We start from the raw sequence: 20,066 nt of genomic DNA on the forward strand, positions 1-20,066 counted from the left end.
GGACATACCAGACCCTAAATAGAATGCTGGGAGCAGGCAGGTTACAGAAGCCTCTGAGTGTGGCAGCTCTATGGGAACTGGGGTGCTTCACTCACAAGTATTTGAGGTATTACAATGTATCCAATCTTTTTTTTTTTTTTTTTTGAGACTGAGTCTCGCTCTGTCACCCAGGCTGGAGTGCAGTGGTGCAATCTCGGCTCACTGCGACCTCTGCCTCCCGGGTTCAAGCAATTCTCCTGCCTCAGCCTCCTGAGTACCTGGGATTACAGGCGCCTGCCACCGTGCCCAACTAATTTTTTTTTTTTTTTTTTTTTTTAGACAGAGTTTCGCTCTTGTTCCCAGGCTGGAGTGCAATGGCGCCATCTTGGCCCACTGCAACCTCTGCCTCCTGGGTTCAAGCAATTCTCCTGCCTCAGCCTCCCGAGTAGCTGGAATTACAGGCATGCACCACCACACCCGGCTAATTTTGTATTTTTAGTAGAGATGGGGTTTCTCCATGTTGGTCAGGTTGGTCTCGAACTCCTGACCTCAGGTGATCTGCCCACCTCAGCCTCCCAAAGTACTGGAATTACAGGTGTGAGCCACCGTGCCTGGCCAATTTTTGTATTTTTAGTGGAGACGGGGTTTTACCATCTCGGCCAGGCTGGTCTTGAACCCCTGATCTCGTGATCCACCCACCTAGGCCTCCTAAAGTGCTGGGATTACAGGCATGAGCCACCGCACCCGGCCTGTTTATTTTGTTTGTTTGTTTGTTTGTTTAACTCCCCCTGCACCTCCGCCAAAAAAAAAAAAAAGAAAAAGAAAAACTAACCTGTGACTCTGAAGTGTCTGGTAGCCAGGTGCGGTGGCTCACACCTGTAATCCCAGCACTTTGGGAGGTCGAGGAGGGCAGATCATTTGAGGTCAGGAGTTTGAAACCAGCCTGACCAACATGGTGAAACCCTGTCTCTACTAAAAATACAAAAATTACCTGGGCATGGTGGCGCACACCTGTAATCCCAGCTACTTGGGAGGCTGAGGCAGAATTGCTTGAGTCCGGGAGGCAGATGTTGCAGTGAGCAGAGATTGCACTCCAGCCTAGGTGACAGAGTGATACTCTGGCTCAAAAAAAATAAAATAATAAAGTCTCTTGCCTTTGGAGTCGGGCATGAAATCTTAATCCGTGAGTTTTCTACCTGGGCCACGGTGAGCCACTGACCACCTTCGGCCTGGATGGAGGCTGGCCTCCAGAGGGTCGCCAAGCTTTGCCAGTGCTCCCTGGCCTGCGTGGGGCCTGGCTGAGGGCGAGGGCAACAGGAATGCATTGTGTCTGGGGCTGAGCAGGACTTGCGGTGCCTGGGCCCTTTGAGCCTGGTGACTCCTGAGTGTGACTCCTGAGTCTGACCCCATCACCTGTGTGGGCTGACACCAGCACCTTCCACGCTGTGCTTCTGTGTTTGCCGCTGGTCTCCAGGAGTGGCCACTTCTCCATCAAATAATATACTCCAGTCTTCACGCCCATGGCTTCCCCCAGACCCCAGCCCAGCCAGAGAACAAAGGCTCAATTTTCCTTCCCTTGCAGCTGCGGTGGTTGCCACCACATGGAAGGCCCAGAGGAAGGGGGGTCTGGAGTGGCCTGGAGCTGTGGCCTCCCCAGGCTATGGCCAGGCCCGCCAGGAGGAAGCCCCTTGCAGGCTCCAAGGTTAACGCCGCCAAACCAAGTCCTGATCCTGAGAGGCTGGCTCAGGATGAGGATGGGCGGTGGTGTCATGCACAGGCACCTGAGGTCCCTGGCTGCTGCGGCACAGAGAGGCCCCCACGGAAGGACTCCGCAGGTGCTGGAGCTCGCTCCCTGCATGGACAGCTGCAGCCTGGGCAGGGATAGGGGAACAAAGCTGCAGGCCCGGCTCATCATGGAAATTCAGACCGGTGAGCCATGGAAGGACATCGCCAAGTCCATGTAGGGTGAGCTGGGGACAGCATGGGGAGTGGGAGGGGGGACAGTGGGGAGGAGGGAGAGCGGGGTGAGCTGGGGACAGCATGGGGAGGGGGACAGTGGGGAGGGGGGAGAGCGGGGTGAGCTGGAGACAGCATGGGGAGGGGGACAGTGGGGAGGGGTGAGAGCGGGGGGAGCCTGGGGACAGCATGGGGAATGGTGGGGGTGGAGGAAGGTGGAGGGAGGGCAGTGCATGGAGGACAGTGGAAGAGGGAGGCAGTGGTGACAGTGGAGAGGGAAGACAGTGGGGAGGTAGAAGGGAGGAGGGTAGGACAGTCCAGCCCCCATTGGCAGGGGCAGCTGGGGAGAGCAGGCCCCACCTTTGTGTGCCCCAGGGCCTGGGCCTGCCTGGTTAAGAGTCTGCACACTCCTAGAGCTGGAGCTTCTCAATGTCGCTCTTGCAAGGTGACCCCACACTCCACTGGGGACAACGCAGGGGGCCCAGGGGTCCTCCCTGGGAAAAGTGTGCTGTGCCCCGCCATAGGGTTCATGGCAGAAGCCCCTCCCCTGAGCTCAGGCCTCACCTCCGGCCACTGAAGACAAGGAGATGCAGAGAGGAGGCCTCTGGAGTCTTGCCCCTCACCCCTGCACCCCTGCAGCACAGGCAGGGTGTGGCAGCCTTCTTGGAGGCGCCCAGGCCTGGACAGCTATTCCAAAGCCATAGCTGCCCTCCCCAGGGTGGGTCGCTTGGTCTTAGGTGCGTCCAAGCTGCAGAGCCCAGTAGACAGAACCTGGATCCAGCGCCTCACTTTACAGGAGGGGAAACTGAGGCACAAGCATGTGCTACCTGGCTCGGGGGCCAGCAGGCAGCCTTTTCCCTTCTGTCACCTGCCCTAGGGATGGACCGCCCCATCTGCCAGCCTTGACTGGAGCCTCCCTGGTGGATGTTTACTGCACACCTACTATGTGCAGGGTGGTGCAGCTGGCAAGAGTCCCCTCTCCTGTTCCACAGACCGGCAAGGTTCCCCTGAGCCCTGGGGCAGGCAGGACCTTTGGCTGGAGGTGGGTGTGCAGGGCAGGGTCTCTGAGGGGAGACCTCAGACTGTGAACTTGCGGGTGGATGCTTCTCTCTGTCGGGGCCTCCCGTGTCCAGAAGATGTTGAACAGCATCTGAGGCTTCCACCCGCTGAAGCTGAGGAACAGCCCCCAGCTGTGACAACCCAAAATGCCTCCAGACCTGGCCCCATGTCCTCCAGGGGGACTGAACAGCCTGGTGTAGGGCAGGGTCCCCTGAGCAGGAGTGGCACCTGTTCCTGCTCAGACCACAGACAGCTGAGCTGGCTGTGCCCAAGACTCCCTGCACCCACCGAAGCCACAGGATACAGGCACGATTTGCATCTTACTCTCTTAAGTCAGGTTTCTGGAGATGGCTGTCCCAACACTGGAATCCAGCCTGTCTACAGCAAGGGAGAAAGAGGAAGCTGATGTTGGGCTGAGAGGGGCAGGCGTTACAGGGTGGGTCTCACAAATGCCGACGTGACAAGCAGGGTTTCTGAGGGGGCTTCAGGGACCAGCAGGGAGGCGAGACTCAGGCACTGACCCGCAGAGGGCATGGCCTTGGACGCACAGTGGTGACAGCAGCCTCCAAGTGTCCCCCGTGCCCTCAGGCATGAGGGATAGAAGCTTCTGGGGCCCCTGCATCTTTCCTGCCCGTCCCCTGGTGAAAGAAAATCGCCTCCGATGGCAAAAGCTGGGGCCAGACTCCCTCTCCCTGCATTAGTGTCGCCGTCCTGCCTGTGAGGTCCCCGGGCCCAGGGCACCTCCTGGGACACCCGAGTGGTGATGCACGACCCCTAGTCCTGGGGCTTAGGACCTCTGGGTGCCCCCGCAGGTCCGTCCTGGAGTCACTTCACAGTCACTGCAAATGGGCACCACACCCCACTTTCCAACGCCCCAACTTTCCACACCCAAGCAGCTCCTTGTCCCTGCCAATCAATGCCCGGTGATGACAACTGTTCTTTTATAAACACCACACATCTTCTAATGCTTTCATGTTAAAAGCGGGAGTGGATCCCACATTCACTTAAAGGCCCAGGTAGGGACTTTTTTTGCAGAAAACCAATTTCTTGTAACAAGTACTGGAACCTCATTGTAGCCATGAGTCCTCACTCCTCCTTTTGTTCTAAGTCTGGGTCTGAGAAGTGCAGGCCTCACACAGCTGTCAGTTCCAAGTGACCAGGGCTGTAACAGGTCCTGGCTGACCCTGGGAATGTCAGGGGATTCTGGGAAGTAAGAAGGAGGGGCATTTGCCCATAGCCCCGGGGCAGACACTGTGTCCCAAGGGCCAGGCCAGGCTGTCTACTCCATCTCCCTGGGGCGAGTGCACCCCGGGTCACCTGGCAGCGTCCTTTCCAGCCCTTCTGGAGACAGTCAGCAGCTGATTCATTCCAGGAACCAGCATGGCAGGTGCCGGGGCTGGTCAGGGCCCAGGGCTGTACCCCTCAGCACTGGGCCACCCCGTCTCCTGCACCCTTGGGACTGTTGGGCTCCAAGGAGCCTGGTGCTGGGGTCGGAGGTCTTCATCAGGACCCTGGGGACCCTCAGGGTTGAGTGGGGTGGGGCTGCTGAGGGTGGTGGGGGCCGGGGGAGCCACCTCTCACTTTGGGGATCATTGCTGAGGTGAGAAGGGGACTGTGGCCACCAGGTGATACCCTCTCCATGCACCTAACTGCTGCTCAGGACTCTGGGGACCGTGTTGCCAGGCCTGTGCCTGCTGGACATGGGCGTCTCCAGCCCTGCTGGGCTGTGTCTTTCTTGCTGCAGAGCCAAGAGCCCCGGCAGCCCCTGTAGCTGGCCAAACACGGCCCTGGCACAGCCTTTCTTCTGGCAAACTCCACCCGTGCGTCTTCCAAAGGTGGCTCAACTTTTCACCAGAACAGCCGAGGGACATTGTTCCTCCCAGGGAATGTGGCAGAGGACACTGAAGCCCAGCGGGGACTTCCGGGGGCTCCTCGGTGCGGACGGCTGCCTACACTCGTGGGCACACACATGCGTGGGTCCTGTGGCTTCCGGGCGGGAGGCAGGTTGGGAGCGTTCAGGGCAGAAGAGCTCCTGTGACCGTGTCCCCTGCAAACAGCCTCACGTGACCCCAGCAGCACAGAGGCCGTCCTGGAAGAGCGGACGCCCAGTCTTCTTTTTAAACCAAACACCCTTTGGTCTCAGGATCCCGCATCCCACGGGAAGACAGTGGGTCTGGGGTACTGGGAAGAGCCTGGTGCTGAATCCCACACGCTCCGGGTAGAGACAGCCCATCACCAGTCCCTTCCTGTGGGTGACTGGCAGTGACAGCGGGGAGCCCACTCACTTGGGGACATTTGCCTTTGGTGTGGATGACGCTTTTGAAAGGGCCTCATTCCAGGATCACAGCCAACGCCAGCAGGTTCTCCCTGGGATCCAGCAGTGGTCCTTCTGGGGGCTGCCCCAAGTGCTCCCCTGCAGTCTGTGAGTCCATTCTCAAGCTGCCACCTGGCCTCTCATGGTGGCGTCTCACGGAAGCCCTGTCCACGCTCCGGGCGGTGAGCTCCGGTCAAACATGGCCTTGGAAGGGAGATGAAGGAGAGAGAGGAACATGAAGCACCCCTTTCCATTCTGCAGGCAGACGTCGGTTTTCTCAGGACTCAGCTTGGAGGAAACAAAGGGTTTAAAGCTTCGGAAACAGCGGCCTGTACAGGGAACTTCGACTGGCTCTGACAGGAACAGGCCAGCTGTGTTTTTAGCGAGCTGTGTTCCTGCATCATGTGGATGGGCCGACCTGGCCTTGGAAGTGCGTTTCTGCGGTCGGCCATCAGCTCACCTGGGTCCACAGGTGACACCACAGCGTGGTGGCTGCGCACACCCTGAGCCCACTGTCCCCGGGGAACCCCTTCTCCTGGGTGGCAAACGGGGCTCAGAGGGGATCCTGGCCCATGGTGGGGAGCCCGGCTGGCCTGCCTGCGAAGCCCAGCGCCCCTTGCAGACAGAGGCACCTGCCAGGTGGGTGACCGTGTGTGGACATTTTTCCCAAATTGGACAGGAATCCACATCTATGTTGCTCCTGGAACTGAGGGGCAAACCTCCACCAGGAGACAGGGAGCCGCCTGAGAGCTGCAGGAGTGGCTGCCACAGAGAGAAGCTGGCGGTGCCCGGACCCGCTCCGGACCCCATGGGGGCTGGGCGCCGGTGCCTGGACCTGCTCCGGACACCCCATGGGGGCTGGGCGCCAGTGCCTGGACCCGCTCTGGACACCCTGGTCGGGCCTGGGCACTGGGGAGCACAGGGGTCTAGCACTCGTCTCTCTGCTTCTGTGCATGTTGGGAAAATCCCATCGCAGTGTGAGAAAGTGCACACCAGGATGCCATCCCATGCCAAGGGGAGGCTGCAGGAAATGTCGTGCACACCATCGAGGGCTTCACTGCGTCTCCAGGAGCAACAGTTGTTCAAGGCAAGGGACTTTTGCCTTTTGAAAGTTTTTTGAAACTCTGAAAGACAGCTGGCAGCCAAGCCTCCCCTGGGCCCCCCAGAACCTGCTGCTTCCCACGGCAAACTCACCAGTGAGCTCTGTCTCCGGACTCACAGCCCAGGCACCTGGAGGACAAACCAAAATGGTCAGGGCAGCAGCGACGGGGGGTGTCCCTAAAGCCCCTGGTGTTCCTGAGCTCTCAGCAGCCCCCTAAACACCCTACTTGGAAGTCTCCCCGAGGCTCCCAGCTCCAGGCGGGGAAAGCACTCACAGATGAGGGGCTCCCCGGGCCACGTGGCTTTTGAGAAAGATCCTCTTAAAGGGGTACGTGCCTGGGGAGCACTTAAAATGCTGTGACCTGGCTCTGGGGCCCTTCTGCGGCCCAGCCAGCAGTGGCATCAGGGCTGTGGAAGATGTTTCTGGGATGACTGAGATTGGCCACAAATGGGAAAGCCAGGGGCAGCCCACAGGAGCCGCCCCTACTCCGTGGCCACTGCGCCTGCACTCCATTGACTGCCACCCTTGGGGGGTTCTGGGACGAGCCCCACCCCCGTCATCAGGACCATCACTGCAGCCAACGTTCAGGGCTTCCTGCGCCACTGCGTCCTGCTGCTGTGTCTTACGTGGCTGAAACACAGACCTCCGGGCTCTGTCGCGGAGCTGGCCAGAGTCACAGACCCACAGGGCAGGGGTGCTCAAGGCAGCCTCAGCGGCTTCCCTGGAAATGACCACCACCCCGGCCTCTATATGCAGAAGCCACCCTGCCCACCCGACCTGCAGGGCAGACCTCGCAGTGCCCTTCTGGCTTGGCAGTGTCAGGAATGTCAGAGATGCTGGGTTTCAAAACCACTTTGTGGGAAAGTTCGGGTTGCTAAGCCTCATGAATATTAGTGCTACCACAACAAAGTTTCTTTTTTTTTTTTTTTTGGGGACGGAGTCTTGCTCTGTCACCCAGGCTGGAGTGTAGTGGCATGATCTCGGCTCACTGCAAGCCCCGCCTCCCGGGTTCACGCCACTCTCCTGCCTCAGCCTCATGAGTAGCTGAGACTATAGGCGCCTGCCACACGCCCGGCTAATTTTTTGTATTTTTAGTACAGACGGGGTTTCACCGTGTTAGCCAGGATGGTCTCCATCTCCTGACCTCGTGATCCGCCCGCCTCGGCCTCCCAAAGTGCTGGGATTACAGGCGTGAGCCACCGTGCCCAGCCTACCACAATAAAGTTTCAAGCTAAATCAGTATCAGTGGGGGAAGTTAAAGCAGGCGAACGTTCACACCAACAGAACAAACACTAACATCCACAATATGGGGCCGTCTCTACCTGCATAGCTGTGTTGGAGGCATCGGTCCCTGCACACCCAGCCTATGGCCACCGCCACGACCACAAGCAGGCACAGGACAGCCAGGATGCTCCACGTGGCCGCGTTCTTCTCGCCGGTACTGACTGGATTCTCTGTGATCTTGTCTCTCTCTCCGATGTCATTTCCTACAAGAAAGAGGAAAATAACCCGACTTAAAGGATCTTAGAGGAAAAGGGTCTTTTTTTTCATCCTTGAGTAGAAAGTGTTGCAGGGAAGTATTTATTCCAGAGAACTTCCCTGACATGATTTTGAGGTTTTAAAAACACCAAACTGATGAGACGAGGGTTTTCTCTTGCAGAGGGGCTTCATTTCCTGCAGGGATCTTGTTCCTCCCTGTCCTACCTGGGAGAGGCGATAACCCCAACCACAGCCAGGGGACCATAGGGCTGGGTATGGTGGGAAGCACAGGTTCTTACTGGATTTTTTTTTCCTTTTTTTTTGAGGCAGAGTCTTGCTCTGTTGCCCACGCTGGAGTGCAGTGGCCTGATCTTGGCTCACTGCAAGCTTCGCCTCCCGGGTTCACGCCATTCTCCTGCCTCAGCCTCCCGAGTTGCTGGGACTACAGGTGCCCACTACCACACCTGGCTAATTTTTTGTATTCTTTTAGTAGAGACGGAGTTTCACCATGTTATCCAGGATGGTCTCAATCTCCTGACCTTGTGATCCACCCACCTCGGCCTCCCAAAATGCTGGGATTACAGGCGTGAGTCACCGCGCCCGGCCCTTACTGGATTTTTAAAAATCAAAGTGAGGCCAGGCACGGTGGCTAATGCCTGTAATCCCAGCACTTTGAGAGGCCAAGGCGGGTGGATCACCTGGGGTTGGGAATTTGAGACACACCTGGCCAACATGCAGAAACCTCGTCTCTACTAAAAATACAAAATTAGCCAGGTGTGGTGGTGCATGCCTGTAATCCCAGCTACTCGGGAGGCTGAGGCAGAATTGCTTGAACCCGGGAGGCAGAGGTTGCTGTGAGCCGAGATCGCGCCATTGTACTCCAGCCCGGGCAACAAGAGTGAAATTCCGTCTCAAAAAAAAAAAAAAAAAAAACAAAAAAACAAGGTGAAAGCCACATAACATAAAATTAACCATTTCATTTTATTTATTGAGTTTTTGAGACAGGGTCTTGCTGTATTGCCCAGGCTGAAGTGCAGCGGTGTGATCATAGATCACCGCAGCCTCGACCTCCTGGGCTCAATCAGTCCTCCCACCTCGGCCTCCCAAGTAACCGGGACTGCAGGCGTGCACCACCAGGCCTGGCTATTTTTTTTTTTTTTTTGTAGAAATGAGATCTCACTATATTGCTCTGGTTGGTCTTAGGGCTCAAGTGATCCTCTTGCCTCAGCCTCCTAAGTAGCTGCAACTATAGGTATGCACCACCTTGCCCAGCCAAAATGAGCCACTTTATGCTTTATTTATTTATTTACTTTTTTGAGACACAGTCTTCCTCTGTCGCCCACTCTGGAGTGTAGTGGTGCGGTCTCAGCTCACTGCAGCCTCCACCTCCCGGGTTCCAGCAATTCTCCTGCCTCAGCCTCCCGGGTAGCTGGGATTACAGGCACATGCCACCACACCTGGCTAATTTTTGTATGTTTAGTAGAGAAGGGGTTTCACCATGTTGTCTAGGCTGGTCTCAAATTCCTGACCTCAGATGATCCACCCACCTCAGCCTCCCGAAGTGCTAGGATCAGGTGTGAGCCACCCCTCCCGGCCCAAAATGAACCATTTTAAAGTGAACAATTCAGGGTGCCAGTGCCATCATAACCACCACCTAATTCCAGGACCTGTAACCCCCAAAAGGGAACTTTGTGTCCATGAGCAGTCACTCCCCACTCTTCCCTGCCCTCTGCTGTCTTTCTGGGCAGTTCATCGGGGAGAATGGTCGTGTCCATTTCAGATGGACTGTGAGCCCGTGTCAGCAGCAAGAAGGAGCAGATCCAAATGAGGGGGTCTCAGAACAGCTGGGGCCTCTAATTTTTCTCTTAAATTTTGTTCTCATTTAGTGCTTCATGGCACTCCCTTCAAATTTCACTTTTAAAACTCTAGCTTGGATGTGGTGGCTCACACCTGTAATCTCAGCACTTTGGGAGGCTTAGGCAGGAGCATCGCTTGTGTCCAGGAGCTTGAATCTAGCCTGGGCAACACAGTGAGGCCCCATCACTACAAATAATCAAAATTAGCCAGGCAAGGTGCATGTGTCTGTAGTCCCAGATACTCAGGAGTCTGAGGCAGGAGAATTGCTGTCCTCCTGCCCCAGAAGCCTCCAGTTTGCTTTGTGTCTCAGTGGCTCACCCTATTCTGGACACTTTGCATACAGAGTCCCACAGGCTTGTCCTCAGGTGTCTGGCTCTGTCACTCGCATATGGCCTTGAGGTTCTCCATGCCGCAGCGTGCGTCAGGACAGCTGCCTCCTTCCTTTTTCAGGCTAATTCTCCCCTGCACACATGGATCACGTTTGGTGCATCCGTCCACCCACGAGGAACACTTGCGTGGTTCCCACCTTCTGGCTGCCATGGACATTCACGGACAGGCATTTGTTTGAGTCCCTGTTTTGAATCCTCTGGGCTATATCCCTAGGAGAGAACTGCTGGGTCCTGCAGTGCTTCCACGCTTAGCTTTTCAAGGAACTGCCACGGCGTTCCCCATGGCAGCTGCGCCCTTCTGCTTTTCCACCGTGATGCACAAAGCTAACAATGCCTCTGGTCTCTGTGTGCAATGCCTTTGCCCTTCAGAGAGCCGTCCTCACCGGCAAACAAGCAGCGGCATCCCCCTGGGAGCTAGTTCTGAATGCCCGGCGCGTCTCCAAACACACTTGGAGAAACCACCTGGACGGTGCTCAACCTTGAACCTCTGAAGCTTTTAGACACTGTCCCGATGCCAGGTGCCAGCCCAGAGCTTCAGGTGCAATGGGTCTGGGCATGGGGGCTTTCATAGGCTGCCCAGATGACCCCACTGTGTAGCCGGGGTTGAGACGACGGCCCTGGGAGAACCTTCTGCTGCCACCTGGGCTGCTCTATGGGGAGTATGCTGGCTGGAAGGCAGTTATCAGAGGCTGCTTTGGGAGCAGCCCCTCATCCTGCTGCACGCAGCTCACAGACTCTGAATGTTGAGTCAGAAGGGCTGAGCCCTGATTTCAAGAAGGAGAATGTCCAGCTCTGCTGGGGATCCTGGCGGCCAGGGTGGACTTCGAGGGTATGACCTGTGCAGGCTTCTGGGGTTGAGCTCAGAAAGGCCGGCAGGAGGTGCAATGCTTGTGGTCACTGTCTGGAATTCTTAATGCTCCTGAAACAAGGAGCCCTGCATTCTTGCTTTGCACAGGGCCACACGGTGAGTCCTGCTGGCAGCCCCTTTCCTGCAGCCAGCAGGGCCCCAGGATCCCTCCTTGATCATCTCCTGCCTCCACCTTCTGCCTCTCATCCTGACACAGGAGATGGGGACACAAATCGGGAGGGCCTGTGTCCTCTACAAAGGAGTCCCCGTAAAGGCACCCCTTCCACAGGGCACCCCTTCCACAGGGAGGAGCTGGGCACCCTTTCCACAGGGAGGGGCTGGGCCAGCAGCCGTGCGCAGTGGGATTCCCGTGTCTGGGGGCTTCAGTCTTCTCAGGGGACACACGCCCAAGAGGCAGGGAGCTTGGGTGGGGGCTGCACAGCTGTGGGCTTCTGTTCTGGGCTGCTGCTGCCTAGCCCTGCGGCTTCTGAAGTGTTACCCAGCCTCAGAGTTCAGCCCTCATCTGTAAAGTAGGTTTAAGAAAACTGACTCCAGGTGAAGAAAATGGAGCAATATGCACTGGGCACGGCACCCATTCCTGTTCCCGGAGACCGCGGTGGTTCTCACTGTGCGGCACGTGCCTCTCACCTCCTCTCCCTTCCAACCACCTTTCGGGTGCTGAGCCACGTCGAAGGGACTTTTTGTCTCCTACCTCAGAGGCTCTCCCAAGCCAGCCCTGGCCCCACTGTCGGGCTCAGCTCAGCACGCAGGCGCCGGGACCTTACCTGTCTGGCTGCCGACAGTCAGGTTCTGCTGCAGAAGCACGTTCTCTATGCAGCAGCCAATGTTCACGCTGGGGGTCCGTGCGATCCTGAGCACGCTGACCACGTCATACAGGCCCCGCGTGTTCAAGAAGACGGTGTCATTCTGCAGAGCCTGGTCCAGCAGGCTGTTGTCTGTCTTATTGATCCAGTACACGTTGGGCCTGGGGTAGCCGTTTATGGATGTACACGTGAAGGTGAGCTCATCCTGGGAGGGGCTGTGGGGGGCGCTGACGATGGGCACGCTGAAGTTTGCTGCAGGGGAGGGAAACAGGTTGTGAGAGATGCCAGGCCCTGCTGGTCAAGAAACAGAGGGTACACGGTGCCAAGGCTGGGTCAGAGGGGAGGCGGCCCATTGTGCCCCGACATGGGTGACAGGCCAGGACCAGGGCTGTGGTCTGAGCAACAGGCTCCGCCCTGTCCTGCCCAAGAGTCATCTCCCAAGCCAGTCCCAGTAGCCAGGGACCGCTGAGCCTGTCGGGCAGTGACTGGCACCCACAGACCCCCCACTCCACGGCCGTCGGCTGTGCCGGGACCCCCTCATTTGGATCTGGTCATTCTCACTGCTGACACAGGGGCTCACAGTCCATCTGAAATGGACACAGCTGTTCTCCCCAATGAACTGCCCAGAGCTCCTTGGTTGCCTCTTATTTTTCTCTTAAATTTTGTTCTCATTTAGTGCTTTATAGCGTTCCCTTCAAATTTCACTTTTAAAACTCTAGATTGGGTGTGGTGGCTCACGCCTGTAATCCCAGCACTTTGGGAAGGTGAGGCAGGAGGATCTCTTATGTCCAGGAGTTTGAGACCAGCCTGGGCAACATAGTGAGACCCCATTTCTACAAATAATCAAAATTAGCCAGGCGAGGTGGCATGTGCCTGTAGTCCCAGATACTCAGGAGGCTGAAGCAGGAGAATTGCTTGAGCTCAGGAGGTCAAGGCTGCAGCGTGATCACGCTACTGCACTCCAGCCTGGGCAACAGTGAGACCCTGTCTCAAAAAACAAACTAACTGGCCGGGCGCGGTGGCTCACACCTGTAATCCCAGCACTTTGGGAGGCCGAGGCAGGCAGATCACGAGGCCAGGAATTTGAGACCAGCCTGGCCAACATGGTGAAACCCTGTCTCTACTAAAAATACAAAAATTAGCTGGGTGTGGTGGCACACGCCTGTAGTCCCAGCTACTCGGGAGGCTGTGGAGAATTGCTTGAACCCAGGAGGTGGGGGTTGCGGTGAGCCAAGATCGTGCCACTGCACTGCAGCCTGGGTGACAGAGCGAGACTCCGTCTCAAAAAACAAAAACAAAAACAAAAGCTAACTAACTCAAGAGGCAAAGACAGCAAGGGTAGGAGCTCTTCCGGGAAACCAAGCAGCCGCAGGTCATGCACTAAGGATTTTTCAGCTGTTTAGTTTCCCTCGAAGTTAGACAGAAGCCTGATAACACAGATGAGAATTTTCTTCACTGGAAGAAACAGTGAATGAGCCAGGGAGGGGGTTTCATGAACACTTGTCCACGATGTGAGGCTGGGATGGACCCAGCTGTCCCCGCCTCGATGGTCCTACCTGCCACATGCAGTGTAACCTCAACACTCAAAACCTCCTGGAATCCCAGGGATTGGCTCAACACCAGGCAGAGAAACTTCTGCTCGTCCTGGGGGGTGACGTTGAACAAGCGCAGGGAGAAGTCGCCCCGCCGCATGCCGGCCGGTGACATCAGGGCTCGGTTCCGGTAGCGGCTGTCCACGTTTGCCAAGGAGCTGTTCTGTGGGATGTGGTAGGTCACCACGGTTTTCGATTCACTGGTTTGCCAATATACGTAAACATCATTTAAATCAAAACGGCTTCCTTCAGGGCAAGTGCAGCTGAGCTCCACGTCGCTGCCTACCATCGCTCTGACTTCCTTCTCCTGAGTATCTGCAATGGCCCAAAAGATGCAAAATCTGTTTTCGGAGGCTGATGCCCAGCCCATGAAGCTACTCTATGGGGCAGGCTTTGGGTTTCAAGCCTCAAACACCAACGGTGGCTCAGAATTTATTAACAAGGGACATGTAGGAATACAGTCAAACTTGAAAAACACAGACATTTCATGGTGAGGTCCATGTCAGTCTTTGGCTTCGATGACACACTCCTGTTATGTAGGGGCTGCCATGGGGAGGAGCGGCTGGATGGGGCCTGGCCACTCAGTGTTATTTTTGTTACTCAGCACTACTTTTACTACTTCTCGGGAGTCTATAATTAATGCAAAATAAAAAGTTCTTTAAGGGAAAGGCATTTAAGGGAAAACAATTTCTCAGCAGTTACATTATATTGCTGCTCACTTGCAGTAAGAAAGCTGTCACAAATGCAGCAGACACAGGGTAGCTTTACTGTTTGTGCAGTTACGTAAATGCCTGTGGGAAAATCTTTTTTTTTTGAGATGGCGTCTTGCTCTGCCACCCAGGCTGGGGTGCAATGGTATGATCTCAGCTCACTGCAACCCCCGACTCTGGGGTTCACGCCATTCTCCTGCCTCAGCCTCCCAAGTAGCTGGGATTACAGGTGCCCGCCACCACGCCCAGCTAATTTTTTGTATTTTTAGTAGAGATCGGGCTTCACTATGTTGGCCAGCCTGGTCTCGAACTCCTGACCTCAGGTGATCCACCCGCCTTGGCCTCCCAAAGTGCTGGGATTACAGGAGTGAGCCACTGCACCTGGCACCTGCAGGAAAATCTGTGTGTGTCCCCTGCCCCCAAAGCCCTCTGGGCTGGAAGGCTTGGCAAGGTTTCGGGTTTGTGCTGCGGAGCCTCATCCTTATTCCTGGCTCTTCCAGAGGCTGGTGGCTCTTAGGGCTCAGCAGGGCTGCTGCCTGGGACAGGGAGACCAGGGGACCCAGGAAGCCCTGGCTCAGAGGAACTGCATTCTGCCCGCAACAAACACGGAGTCAAACAAGAACTCCGGAGTTTGCAGAAGTGTTTCCCTTTAAGGAAACGCTTCTATCCTGTGCAGCAACCTAGGTTTAGGGTCCAACTGTCTCCAAAGGGCCACTTGAGAAGCAAGAAGGAGCCTGGTGAGGCTGCTCCCAGCGCCCTGCGGCCAGCAGTCCACACAGCCGGAGAGCCCATCTCTGAGCTGGGCGCCCCATGGCAAAGCACCCCCTGAACTTACCGGCTCGAAGGCTGCTGAAGAGCAGGAAGAGCAGTCCAGGACTGGAAAAAACAACCAGACAGGCAGGTGAGGTGGGGCCACCAGGGAGTTACTTGTATCTTCCAAACAGGAGCAGGCTGGTTCCCATGGGCAGGAGGTAGTTAGGCCCATCACAGAAATGTGAAGGCAGAGCCAGGAGCCTGCCTGCCTCTGTTCTCCATGGGAATTCGGGGTCCGGGGCCAGGACCACCACGCCCCTGCCCAGCACAGCAAGTCCGAGGGGCTGGCAGCCTCTCACCACTCTCTAGCTCTCGTGGTAACAAATCCCCAGAAACACAGTGATGCTGGCGTGAGGATGAAGGGGAGCGAGGGACACCACTGAGGCTGGTCTAGCCTTCCTGGGGACAGATGCCAAGAAGTTGTAGGAAATCAGAAAAAAAAAAAAAGCTCTCAGGGCACATATAGTAGGAGCGTCATTTAAAATGCCGGGGAGACGGAGAACATCAAGCGTGCCCGTGACAGGGTCAGGTGAGTGACGGGACAGCCCTGTGGGGAACGCGGATCATTTTGAAACCAAACCTGAGCTCCTCCTGTTTCAGATCCTGCTGCAGCTGGTGCCCCTGCCTCGGGCAGCAAATTCCCCTCGTGACTCCAATGCCCCTGCCATCTTGGGTCTGGGAGCCTTTGCACCCTGCACGCCACAGGCTCGCCACCTCCTCCCGCCAGCCCCCAGGATGCCTTCCCCACGTGGGGGCCCTTAGTGGCCGGGACCACTTTGGTAGCAGTGCTTACCCCAGCCCCCCAAACCATCAGTTTCTGGGGCCAGCTCCCCATGAAGCAGGAGCCCCTGGAGCAGGGACATCTCCTTCTCTGATGTCCCTGCACCTCCAAGGTCTGGGAGACGCTCATCCCTCTTCTCTGTGGCCTCTGCCTGGGAAAGCTTGGGGGCTTTGTAAGTCAAAGGTTGGTCTTGTGGGAACCTCCCAGTGGGCTGTCCCTGAGCCCTGGAGCCACAGAAACCCCTGCCCCACCCACGATGGCCGTCATCTGAGTCTGCATGGAGGTGTGTCTGTGCCAAGTGAGCACACATGCACCAAGGCCGCCCCTGGCCACCAGGGGCTCTTGAAGCCTGCAGGCGGCCCTTCCTCTCTCTCCCACTCCCCCTGTTGGGGCCACCATTCTGGCTGGCAAGATGGCTGTGATGGCCTCCAGCAGGCCCCCTGCCTCCACCTGTACCTCCCTGCCTCCAGCCTTAGCCCCTTCAAGCATCTCCCCAGAGCCCCCAACTAAACGACAGCTGTGAGAACCCCTCTGTGCCCCCATTTGTCTCCCACAGTGCCCATATTCATCACCAGCCCACAAGGCCCCTCCTGTCTATGGAGGCCTCCTCAGGACATCTGGGGGCTTCCTGGGCCAGGGTGGGGGGTGCCTGCTCCAGGCTGTTTCTGGCTTCTCCCCTCCCTGGCTGCTGCCTAAGCAGCGGCCTCTGTGTCCTTTCCTTGGGCCCTCAGCACCCCTGCATCGAACCTACCCCCACCCCGAGCTTGCCTCAAGAGCCAGCATAGACAGGGCCGCCTACCTGAAGGTGTGGGTGGCGGAGGGTAAGACATTTGGGAGGGCTATGACATTCCGGGACCTTTAAATTCTTTCTCTCTAGGGCAGGAACATAACTGCATACACTTCTAATGGGGAGGGGACCTGGGGAGTGTGACACCGCTGTGGCCCGGCTCTGGGCTGTGCGGGAGGCATCCTTGGGGTCAGGGGCCTCACAGATTCACCCAGGGGAGCACAGGCTGCGGACCCTACAACGTGGGTTGCTAAGAGTATATTTTGGATATTTTCGCAAAAATCCAGGAGGAAGCTGTCACTCCTGGTCCAGGCAGCCCCGCCTTCCCCAGTGTGGATCGGCTGCCGGGCTGCGGGGAATCCCACGTGTGTGGGGGAGGGCGTGTCCGCAGACCGTGGGCACCAGCTGGCCTTGGAGAGCGCTCGGCCGGTCACCTCCCTCCTTCTCCCTTCTTCTAGGAAATCAGCAGTGCCAGGGAGTGGAAGGGGCAGCGCCCGTGCCCCGGCGTGCAGGGTGCGCCCGCCTTCCCTCCCTCCTTCCAGCGTTCGCGGTCCTCCTTCCCTGGCAGGGACCCCGCCCCCGAGCCCGCCCCCGCACGGCTGTGCGTCCTGCCGTGGGTCCCGGTGCCAGGCCCCGCCGCCCACTGCCGTCCACGCCCCGCCGGCCGCCCCCGCGCCTCCGCCGCCCGCTCCTCGGACCCGCACTGCCAGCCCGGCACCTCCAGGCGAGCCCCGCAGGCCCCGCGTCCGAGCCGAGCTGGGGACGCGCGGGCCGAGCCACCCCGCCCCTGACCGCGGCGCCTCCGCTCCTTCCCCGGCTCACCTGCCCAGCCGCATGGTGCGGGCGGAGACCTCGGGGCGCGGAGAACTTGGGCCGCCGGAGACCTCGGAGAGGAGCAACCTCGGGGCGCGGGAGATCGGCTCTAACTGCGCTCCCGCCTCGCCCGAGGCTCTGAGCGCCCAGCGCGCGGCGTGCTGGAGGCAGCCGTGTCCCCGCCCCGTCCCCGCCCCGCCCCCGCCCCGCCCCCGGCCTGGCTCCTCTGGCGACCGAGACCGCCCCGGGACAGGAGGCGGGGCGCTGCGCGGCGGCTCCGGAAAGTTCGGCTCTGCCCAGACGTGTGCCCGTCGGCCGGAGGCGGGACAGAGGCAGGTCGGCCTGTCCGCCTGGACGCGGACCTGGGCGCCGTAGGTGCCCTGGGAAGCGCAGGGGTGGGGGGTACCCGGGAGGAAGGTGGCCAGGGGTGCTGCGGGTGCCGGCGCAGCGGGGGAGGGGACCGTGGGAGGCAAGGGCCGTTCCCCGCGCCGCGCACAATGCGCCGGTCCTGCGGCCCTCCCCGAGGAGGAGTCCGGGGACCCAGGCCCCAAGGCTGGGAGAGCGCCAGGCCCCTGGCCAGCTGCGCTCCGATGATCTCCAGGACTTAGGCTAGTGAGCTCAGCGACTGCTGAGGAATGAATGATTGAATGAACGCATGCATGAATGGAAGGAGGGAGGGAAAGTGGGCGGGCTCTACCCTCTGGGCCAGCCCCAGCCCGCCCCCACCTAGCCTTGCTCCCCTAGCCTTCTAGGGGTCTGAAGGGCGCTGGCGCAGCCTCTTTGCATAACACTGGCTCTGAGGATCCCCCGCCGAGAAACCGAGGCAGCCTTGCGGCTCTGGGCTCGTCAGCCTGGGCAGTGGCGTCTGGCCTGGAGTCTGGGGCAGCTGGTTTGGGAAAGGCTGCACCACGCAACCGAGGGTGGGACCCAGGGTCCCTGCTCCTTCCCCACCGCACCCAGCCCACCCCGCCCTCCCTCCCTGATCCCTGCAAGCCAGGTGAGGCCCAGGGGGGACGTGACTCCCTTTCTGCAGAGACCCCTCCGGAAGGGCCTGGGTGAGGCTGCTAGACAGGGCAGCGGGGCACCCTCCTCCTGGAGCCCCCGCCTCTGGGCTGAGGCTCGGATCCCCACCGCCTCCTGCGCATGGAGGAGGCGAGAAGCGCAGGGAGACGGGGGCCCCAGACGGCACCCCGCAGGCTGCCATTCCTTCAACCAAGATGTAGAGAACGCCGTGGACAAAAGTTTTAAAAAAATTCTGAAACCTCTGCCCGTGGGAAGTCAACATTTTAGCGGAGCAGAGAGGCCAGGCACAAAATAAGAAGGCGGAAGAGACGGGCTGGGGGGAAGGGCAGGGAGGGCGGCGGGAGGGCAGGTAGGGCGGCGGCGAAGGCGCAGGAAGCCCTGAAGCCGGGCGGCTTCCCCCTCCCAGGCCACGCTGAGAGACGGGGGTTGGGGGGATTTAAAATCGCGCGCCTGGCAGGGGCGGGGCGGGGGCCACCTGTCCTCCGGCGGGAAGAGCTGGGCAGGGCCCGCGGCGTGCAGGGCGGAGGCACTGGCGGTCCGCACACGGGTGAGGCGAGGCGCGTAACCCCATCTGAGCCGGACTCTTTAGGACGAGTCCCGTCCCTGGACCCAGAAAACCCGGTCCAGCGCCAGCGTGGACGTGCGCTTCCCGGGACACGCTCAGGGACGCCGGCTAGGACCGGCGAGGCTGGAGGGGTGGCGATGTTGGGGGCTGAGGTTCCTCGCCCCGGGGCGGGCGGCTGCTGGTAAGAGACCGCAGGGCCCCGCAGGTGAGGAGGGCGCAGGTGAGCCGGGCGGGCGGGCTGCGGGCAGCACCACCTCCTCCCGGAGGCCCTCCCTGATTGACCGGCCGGGATCCGCGCGCCTCTGGGCCTGCGGCTGAGGTCCGGGGCTGCGCCGCGCCGATTAGCTGACGCCGGGCCGAGCGCCCCACCCCCAGGGCCGGGCGCACCTGAATCCCCTCCACCCGCGGGACTGCGGGGAGGGGGACGGCCCCCGGATACCGCGTGGGGGCTTTGGGAGGATGGGAAATGGGTCCTGGGGGAGCAGAGCCTCCCAAATTAAGGCCTCCCAAGAGCGCGGCCGGTCATCCGCGGCGGCGAAGGGAAGGTGCCCTGTCGGTGGGTCCGGACCCCGCAGCCCCCCAGTGCCGCCCGGGGGCGGTGGGAGAGGGGCCGACACCGCAGGGCCCGCCGTGCTGTGGCCGAGGGGGCAGGTCCAGGCTGTGCTTCCCGGGCAGACGCCGGAGACCCCAGCAAGCCAAGTGCTGAGGGCAGGCCCCCCCGAGAGAGGGGACGCCGCGTGGAGGGCACAGCCAGGCAGGGGCAGGAAGGCAGCTGGGCCAGAAGGGGACACTGAGGCAGGCCGAGGCGGCCGCGGGGGAGGGTGCCAGGACCAGCCCAGGAACCTCGGAGACAACGGTAAGCGGTGGCTGGTTCAGATCCCAACTCCGGAGCTGTGTGACCTCAGAAAGTTCCTTAGCCCCTTGGTGCCTGCATCCCCTGATGTGTGACATATACATGAATGGCGTTGTTGTAAGTGAACGCACACAGCACACCGGCACATGGGTCACAACACTTAGATGGGTTTAGATGAAGAAACAGGAAAACCTTTGGGAAGTTTTCTGTAGTCAAAGGAAGGTTTTCGTTTTCCCCCTCAACCGTGACTGTTTCTTGGGCCGGCAGGATAGGCTTTTGTTCTAGGGGTGTGGAGAGAGGGCCCCTTGGCAGTGTCCAGGGCC

General features: G+C 59.1%; 1 protein-coding gene across 4 annotated transcripts; it reads right to left on the reverse strand.

Annotated features, from left to right (window-relative positions):
* Positions 1-290: 290 nt before the first annotated feature.
* ICOSLG (inducible T cell costimulator ligand) lies at positions 291-17,493 on the reverse strand. Of its 4 annotated transcripts, none has more exons than XM_055373700.2 (7): positions 17,312-17,325; positions 14,944-14,984; positions 13,363-13,713; positions 11,768-12,058; positions 7,733-7,897; positions 6,503-6,538; positions 291-5,512 (listed from the first exon to the last, which is right to left on the reverse strand). In XM_055373700.2, exons 1-7 carry the CDS (start codon positions 17,323-17,325, stop codon positions 5,502-5,504), a joined length of 909 nt encoding a protein of 302 aa, XP_055229675.1. In that variant the 3' UTR covers positions 291-5,501. The 4 variants fall into 4 exon arrangements, with proteins under 4 accessions (XP_055229675.1, XP_055229676.1, XP_055229680.1 ...); XM_055373701.2 differs by having other exon boundaries at positions 291-5,596; XM_055373705.2 differs by lacking the exon at positions 13,363-13,713 and having other exon boundaries at positions 17,312-17,493.
* Between the last annotated feature and the right edge of the window lie 2,573 nt (positions 17,494-20,066).

The sequence above is a fragment of the Gorilla gorilla genome, chromosome 22 (genome assembly GCF_029281585.2).
Source record: "Gorilla gorilla gorilla isolate KB3781 chromosome 22, NHGRI_mGorGor1-v2.1_pri, whole genome shotgun sequence".
In the NCBI taxonomy this organism is placed as follows: domain Eukaryota; kingdom Metazoa; phylum Chordata; class Mammalia; order Primates; family Hominidae; genus Gorilla; species Gorilla gorilla.

Excerpts from the sequence above, each read along its gene's own strand:
- ICOSLG (XM_055373700.2), bottom strand. Across the intron at positions 13,714-14,943 it reads CTTCAGCAGCCTTCGAGCCG|ATACTCAGGAGAAGGAAGTC; the intron begins GTAAGTTCAGGG and ends GGGCCATTGCAG. Across the intron at positions 6,539-7,732 it reads CCTCCAACACAGCTATGCAG|GTGCCTGGGCTGTGAGTCCG; the intron begins GTAGAGACGGCC and ends TTTGTCCTCCAG.